At 36.3% G+C, this 8728-nt stretch overlaps 1 protein-coding gene across 1 annotated transcript; it reads right to left on the reverse strand.

Moving 5' to 3' along the window:
- Window positions 1-6060: 6060 nt before the first annotated feature.
- On the reverse strand, window positions 6061-7066 carry LOC113319533 (60S ribosomal protein L37-3-like). The gene is made up of 4 exons (XM_026567785.1): window positions 6952-7066; window positions 6685-6820; window positions 6494-6595; window positions 6061-6378 (listed from the first exon to the last, which is right to left on the reverse strand). The coding sequence occupies exons 1-4, from the start codon at window positions 6952-6954 to the stop codon at window positions 6332-6334; spliced, it is 288 nt and encodes a 95-aa protein (XP_026423570.1). The 5' UTR covers window positions 6955-7066; the 3' UTR covers window positions 6061-6331.
- Between the last annotated feature and the right edge of the window lie 1662 nt (window positions 7067-8728).

Genomic DNA, 8728 nt, shown 5'->3' on the forward strand with positions numbered 1-8728 from the left:
TGGTTGATCTGGACTGTCTCCCTCAGAACTTAGAATTTCGATAGGTTCGTCTGGGTTAATTCTAACAAGTCTGTTTGTCTGGTCTCTGTAGGTCACAATCATGTCCTAGTAGGTACCTTAACTAACATGTTGGTCAGACAGAGCAATCGGAAACAATTTGGCCCACAAGGGTTATGAAGATTTGGTTTTGAATGGGTTTTGGTTTAAAGAAGGGGTTTTGTTTTTGGTTTAAAAATTTGGGCTTTGAAAAAAAAATTTTGAACTAAACCTAGCATAAATACATAACCAACTCATAAAAGAAAATAAAAACAATAATAATAAATTAAGACAAACCCATAAAAGAAAAAAAAAAAAAAATAAAAGAAAAAAAAAAAAAAAAAAAAAAAATAATTACAGTCCCAAATATAAAAAAAAGAAAAAGAAAATAAAAATTATTACAATCCCAAATAAATAATTAAATTAATTATTACAAGCCCAATTTGAATTTAAATGAGGCCCAAGTGGGTTAACTCATGGGTTAGGCTTACTTGTTTTTGGAGGGAAGCCCAAAAATAGGCTTTTAGTCCCCTTTTAGTTGCACAGCCCAGTTGGGCTTTAGGATCGTCCTAAGCAGCTCACGTCCAAGCCCAGCAGCAACAGGTGGAGCAGAGCCCAGCAGCAGCAGCAACGAAGCCCAGCAACAAAGGATGCAAGCCCAGCAGCACTTGGTGAAGCCCAGAGCAGAGTTACTAAGCCCAGCTCAGTTGGTTCAAGCCCAGCAGCAAAGGTTGGATCAGAGCCCAGCAGCAGAGGTTGCACAAGCCCAGTTGACAGCTTCAGTTGGCAGCCCAGTTGGCTTGGCAGCAGGCTTGGTAGCAACAACAAATAATGCACAGCTCCAGCAGCAGTTAGCAAGTGAACAAGATAGCAATGAACACACACAACTAGGCAAGCACAACAAGGCCACAACAGCTATGAAAACTTCAAAAATATGGCAGCCAGCTCCCCGGCAGCGGCGCCAAAAACTTGGTGTGAAAATGGGGAGCACACAAAACACTTGCAAGTATACAAGGCCAAGATTTGTAATAAAAGGGTGAGTAGGGGTTTGTCCACAGGGAGAGGAGCATACAAGAAGTTTTCCTAGCTAAAGTGTGTAGTGATGATGCAAGGCAGAGCAATATGGCATACAGACAAGAACCACAGCAGGGAAAGAAACAGCCAAGAAAAGCAGCAAATAACCAAGGCTTGGCAGCCAAGGGCAGGGTGAGTTCAGTGCACTGACTTCAGTGCACAGTAGCTACAAAGTGCAAGAAAATGAAAGGCAAGAAAAGTAACTGAAGAAAATGACTGATCAGGAAGCAAACTTAGAACTGAAAATGTAAATTACTAAGAGGGAATTGGTGGGTAAGCCAAGGCTTATGATCCACCTTGTGTCCTAATCAAATGACATGTTTCTAGGTTATGTTTGTTCCTAAGCATTCATCTAGAAATGGAAGAACACCAACTTGCTCACTAGTCTACCCCTAGCATTGGCTGTCTTTTGACAGTACAGCCAATCACAGGCTCTATGAGCATTGGCATCTCTCATTTGCACAATCAAAACATACAAGGAAGTAACTATCCTAGCTCATTTACACTTGACAGTGCACAAGGCTTCACTGAGCCTTGGCCTGAAGCTGATTAGCTCATGCTAACCATATTATGGCAACATACATACATTAACATAGATAATTCATACACATTTAGCAACATATCAGATAACCAAGAACATATGCAATACTCAACTGTCACTGATAAGCACTGAAATTTGAAATGCATTAAAATTTTGTGGCAAATTCTCTACTGGCTAGTCCAGAGAGATATACAGTGTCCCCTACACACTTCACATAACATCAATTTATACCCATTACACATCATTGGGTTTTCCCCCAATTTTCCCCCAAAATCAGTAGAACTAGGGTTTGGTGAAATTGATTTACCTACTGTTGATGAGATACTCGCTCCATCTCGTCGACCCACTCTTCTCCTGCTTCTTCTCGTTCCTCCCATGCTCCAATTGATGCTTTAATCATCACTTATATCCCCAATTTCTCACCTAGGGTTTCAGTGAGCAGAGAGATGAGAAATTGAGGTTATTAGTGATGCTAAAGAGATGGTACGTGATGGTGATGATGGGCTTAGGTAGAGTAGAGTTGGGGAGAAAATAGTGGAGTGATTTGGGGTGAGGTGGTGGTGATGGAGACGGACATGGTGGTGGTACGGGGTATGGTGGTTCTGCAGAGGGGGGTGATGGAGGAGATGGGTTCGATGGAGAAAGGGGAAGGGTGCGTTTGTTTGGGGTGTAGGTGCTCGGTCGCTAGGGTGTGAGGCGGGTCCATCAAGAGGATTTTGATGTTTCGCGAAGCTGGACCGATGGATGGGAAGATGGCAGAACAATCTGACGGCGAGATGGAGTGAAGCTTGTAGCGACCGCTGGATTATATAATACAACAAAATCAACGACGCCAGATGGAGTTAGGTGTTGTAGTGTTAGGCGGAGATATCAAACTTCGATGTACAGCAAGGGAGCGACCGTCAGATGCTTCTGAGAACTGATCTGACGGCTGAAGACGCAAACGGGTATGGATTTGGGAAATGAGTTTGGGCTTGGAAAACCTTGAGCCCACTTCTTCTTTAAGAACAACTTTCTTCTTCTTGAGCCCATTTCCAGCTTTTTGGACGTGCGCTCCATTCTTTGCGGCCTCCCTGCGTAATTTCTCCCGGCTTTTCACCACTTTTCTGCTCTTTTTGCTCCGCAAGTCATCCAGACTTTATTTATTACCTAAAAATGCAAAATTAATTAATAAAAATATTTATTCTTGAAAACAATGAAAATACAGAATATGGGATAAAATGTAGAATTAATGCACAAAAGATGAGTTAAAATGCCAACAAAAAGGGATAAATATATACATTATTTGGCACTCATCATGTATGTTAGTTTTCCTCTCACAGATATTAATTCTACATCTGTGTTTTAGTGTCTGTAAGAGAGAGACGAGAATAACCTCCTCTTATTTTTCACTTTTGTTTCTGCTACTGTAATCTTCAACATTTCATTAATGGATATTCATCTTGAACAGATTCTCTGTGTAACTAATAACCATGTGTCATAAGACCAATCCCTTTGCATAGAAATATGATCAAACAAATTATAAAATTGGCACACATCAGATGATCACCCAAAGACCTAACAAGTGTAAGTTGTTTCATGAATTGATTCCAGCAGCGACGTTGTGGAACTGGGGGTACTGAAACTTCATGAAACTTTTCATCAGCCAAATGGAAGGCCGCAATCTTTCGCTTCTCCTTGAACATCCAATAAAGAGCTCCATTTGCATGGACACCTAGAACGACAACAAGTGACTTAAATTCAGAGTTGAGTTTTCCAACATTTCGCCATCCATTGCCACTGCCAAGAGTGTATACCGAGACTTCTACAGCTTCCCGTACTAACTTATTTATGCTAACAATTTTATACACATTGGTTGAAACAAGGTAACCAAAACCTAGACAGTGTTTCAGCTCTGGAAGATGAACATATTCTTTAGTTATGGGGTTACAAATAATAGTTGAGGAATAATTGTAAAGACAGACTAAACTATTATAGGAATCCACAACTTCAAAAGTATTCCATTTATGGGCTAAGTTGACTTGATCCTTCTAGCGACACTAATGGGTGTCTCACATTGTCATCATAATCAACATACAGTAAAACTTTTTTAAAATAATACTCGATAATATAATAGTCTCGTTAAAATAATAAAATTTTCCAGTCTTGACTCGGGCACTTAGTGCTAAAATAATAAATTCGATAAAATTATAATATAATACATTTCAAAAGTTCCCCTTAAACATTAATAGGTCTCAAATATTATATAAAATAATAATTCCATTAGAAAATAAAAAATAATTTTCATACACGTTAAATTTACTCAAAATATGATTCAAAATTTTTTTCAAGCCATCCTAGTGATTTAGAAGTTTGTATTGTTTGTGACTAAATTGAATTGTAAATTGTACGTTAAATACAAAAAATTTCTGTATAAAAATCTTTTTTCATGAAAATTAATAAGATTTATTACTTTAAAAACAAATGCATGTTGTTCTAAAAATATTTCCGTTAATGTTCTTTTTATTTTTTCTATATTTTTTGCTTTTAAAAATATTTCGGCATTTATCCTAAGATATTAAATATGAAAATTCTCGTTTTTCCAAAAAAAATGTTTTAAATTAAAAATTATTTTTTAAATTAATATATAATTATATATATAAAATAATAAATTATTATTTTATCGATTAAGTAATATCTCTTTAAAATAATAGGATTTCGGGGGTCCCAAACCTATTATTTTATAGATGTTTTACTGTATTATAATTTTCTCTGTGCTTTCCGCTAGATAGTGAACCACACATCGAAATTATGTTAAGGAACCGTACATTCCCCAGGATTGTGAACCATATGCAGAAATTATGTTGAAGGATCTGCCTTTGCCATAGCATAATGCAGTCTCCAACCTTTCTAGGTAGAAAGACTGGCAAGGTAAATGGCAGATTCCATGAACTCAGCTTAGGTTTGCAAGGTAAAGACTTGAGTCCGTGATGAAATAAATGCTTCAAACAACCACTTCCAAGTCTGCAAGTTAAACCTCGCAGCACAATTGTGAGGGTGAAAAGTAATTCTCTGAATTGTGAGGGTGAAAAGTAATTCTCTGAATTTCTCACAACACACTGATATTCAGATGCAACAACTAACAGCTAAACAATGTTTGTAAACAGCTAAACAAAGATAAAGATATATGTAATCCACGAGCAATATTAATATTAATTCAGTATTCTACATCAGCCACTAGACTTTAAGCTGACTGAAAAATATGTGGTTCTAATCTGTACTTCAGAACCACATACCCACAGGTGCTTCAGAACAACATACCCACAGGCAATTATGTTCATGCAGGCTAACGACTAACAAGTGATAAATACCCATTGCAAGTATATCCTGCATGAGTTGTCAACTGTCTCTTGAGGCAAGTGTGATGCAGGCTTCATGTTTCATGTTAAAAGACTAAGAAATACCCATTGAAAAAATAGATATCTCAGAATAGATATGCCTAGGATGCTATACAAAACAGACAATCTAACAAGTTAGTTCCCATCAGACCAAGTGTTCAATCAATTTGTGCATCCAAAACAAGGAACTGTGAGACTAATATTTTCAGAAATCTAATTCAATCAAACCCCATTCATCTTTGAAAATCATACAACTTTAGCATTCTATCTGACAACTAATATCCTGCATGAGTTCTGAACCGGTCACTTCAGGCAAGTATGACATGAATAGCAATCATAAAAGACTGAGAAGAAGTATCCATTGCAATGGATAGGCCTTGACATTATACTACACAGGCAATCTCGCTCCAATGAGAATTGAGTGCAAGATTGATTGGGGCATCATCTAACCAACCTATAAAACAAAGAATTGTGAACTAATGTTTTCAAAAATCAAACCATTTCACCTATTGAGAATCATAGAACTTGTATATTTCTATCTCTGACAACTAATATCCTGCGTGAGTTCTGAACCGGTCACTTCAGGCAACTATGACATGAATAGCAATCATTTTAAAAGACTAATACCATTGCAAAATTCAAAATAGACAAGACCTAGACAGTATACTAAACAGGCAATCTAGCAAGTTCGTTCCAATCAGACTTAAGTGCTAGATCATCTAATCAACCTCCAAAACAAAGAATTGTGAACTAATGTTTTCAATCAACCCTGCTCATCACTGAAAATCAAATTCAACCAACACTAACTCATATTTAAGCTCTTTCACCAAATTTCAGAACCAACACTACAATCAATAATATACAAAATGATATAACAATGAACTGTCAAAGCCCAACCAGACACAAAACATTGTATCATGTATACTCCCAACTTTACAAAGTAAACACAAGAATCGCATGGAACAAGCATTAAAGACGTACTATTCCAGGTTCACTCGGCAAAGTCAATCATAAATCAAACTATATATGTTGAAATTGCATAGCATTCTAATAGCAATTCACTAATTCCTTACTTCCAAGTAAACATCTATATCAAAATGAGGGCCCAACATTTTCCATAATGCAAAAGAAATCAAAATACCCATCCATCAATAATCTCAAGATAAGGGAACATCTACTGCAACAACATTGTTTAAGCAAATAACTAGACATTCTTGGTCTTTTATAGATAACAGAACTAATGTCTAAAACAAACTATCAAAATTACTACCCACAAATGTTTCCTCCTTCAAAACTCTTCTGTTTAAGTTGATGAAGATGCTCCAATCTTCCTGGGTGCAGCTTGAGTACCTAAACCAAAACCCCCAAAATTAAACCCTAAATCAGGACACCCACAACACAAACCAAAATAATATTCAGAAATTATAAAAACCCATAATCTAATGCATCTGATTATGTACTATACCTTCTCTGAATCCACTCTTGAATCTGCGAGGAACATTACGCAAGTACTGCATCCTACCACTTCCAGTAGTCTTCCTCCTCAAAGCCTTCTCACTCCAGTTAACTATATACAACACAGAGAGATGATATATAAAAAACTTGAAGATAAAAATCAAATCATAGAAGAAACAAATGAATGAGAAGAAACTTTACATTTCCTGAGACGAGCAGCAGGGTAACCGCAAGCAGCACATCTACTCTTCTGGAGATGATAACTACGACGACCACACCTTACACAGAGTGTGTGAGTCTTGTTCCTCCTCTTACCGAAACTTCCTGTACCTTTTCCCTGTTTATCATCATTTTAAAGATCAAAATAAAGAAGAAGAAGATGAAGATGAAAAAAAAAAACTAGGGTTTCTTTGCTATTGATTAGATCTGGAGCTTGAATAAAGAGAGAGGGGAAGGGTAGAGATTTACCATTGTTAGTTCTTCGCAGTTGCAGAAACCCTAAGCTCCTCTGAAACTTTGCTCTCTGTGGGGAAAGGCTGGAGGAAGAGAAGATGTTGGAATAAATATGAGGGGGTTAGCGACATTGATATACTAGGGTTTGGGTTTATTGGACTTATTTGTTTGGGCTCAATATAAGCGGGCTAGTATATACCCAAAGGGATGTAAGAATCTGAGTTGGGCTTGCAGGTATTAATCGGCAATGTTAGCACTGGCGCGTACACGGGTACGGCGACACGGATACGGTCGAATTCTCAAAAAACTAGGACGTGGACACATTATGAAGTTAGTGATATTTCTAAAACATGTATATTATGAATGTAATTTTTTCTCCCAGTGCTAATAAATTGTTGAAAAATAGTAACAAATTTGTGTAAGAATAAGCATATATATACCAATGAAATAGTACACATACAAAAATTTCATACATTATTAGCGTACATGCATATTGACATAGTGTGTGACATATAAATGGGATGTCATCGGTGTATGTCACACGAAGATGTGCGCCCACAAGAGTCGCGCGAGTTTGGTGCGGACAAGTGATCATTTTAGGCGCATTAGTGCTACATAAGATCCAATTTTATCATCACATGTAATCTGTATAATTATCGGAATTCAGGAATGTTATTTTCATAAGTTTTTTATTTATGAAAGACGGACAAATTTTAACAGGACAGTAAACGATGAAAAGAATTTAATATGATATGCTTAGTCAATTTATTTGAAGTTCTGGAGGTTGGTAAGCTTTAAAAAGACAGTGGATAAAAAGAAGATGAATTCGATAAGGATAATTTGGAAATGGCACATCGACTGGATATAACTAATTAAAGTGTTGGATGTTAATGTTAAAGTGTCTGATGATGTGTTTAAAGTGAATAAGGGTTTTAGAAGCGCAATGATTAAGTATAAAATATTTATCTTTAAACATAATGAAGGTGATTTATTTCTTCCCATTCCAATAGCAAATATAATAGATATAATTTTGGAACAAAAATAAGTAAAGGAATTTAAAAAGTTTCCTACACTTCTTCGTAACAAATGACAATCCTTTTATTGGAATGTTAGAGGCGTGAAAAGCAATAAAGCCTATAAATTATTCAAATGTATTCTTTGATCTTTATTATAAATTAAAGTTGGAGGGAATGAGTAATAAGGTTATTCACGATTCAAATAGCGAAGGGGAAAAACAAGAAATATTTGGTTTTTCTGGAATGCTAGTTTGACTGTTCCTATCAAGACAAACCATGACAGTGGAGTTGGGAGAGTTCTTGTGTTTTAATGCTCATGATAAGGTGTTTTTAGATCAAAAAAGAAGTTTGTGCATAGTTTGAGTTATAAGTGGTTAGTAGGATGGATAGACATTGGCTGGCGATTGGCAATTTTAATGTCATTCTTTTTGCTGATGTGAACGAGAGTAGTGAGGAGCCTAATCAAGAGTTCATGCTGGAATCTGGAAATTTTATTAATAGTTATGGATGATTCAAGCAGATAAGTTTGGTATAAATTTTTCCTAGTTTATTGAGCAAAAGGGAAGTAGCTAGGTGGATAACTTGTAACTTGGATCGAGCTCTTTACAATATGAAATGGGTGAATTGTTTAAAAAATTGGTGTTATAAGTAAGTGTTAGAGAAATGCTCGGTTGAACCCACAAGTTTTGTTATCTCAAGCTTGTTGTCAATGGTAAATGATCAAAACTGTATCTTGATTTCTAGTCTACTAAGTCAAGTCTCGGACTAGGTAAGAA

This window comes from Papaver somniferum, chromosome 10 (genome assembly GCF_003573695.1).
Source record: "Papaver somniferum cultivar HN1 chromosome 10, ASM357369v1, whole genome shotgun sequence".
Classification (NCBI taxonomy): domain Eukaryota; kingdom Viridiplantae; phylum Streptophyta; class Magnoliopsida; order Ranunculales; family Papaveraceae; genus Papaver; species Papaver somniferum.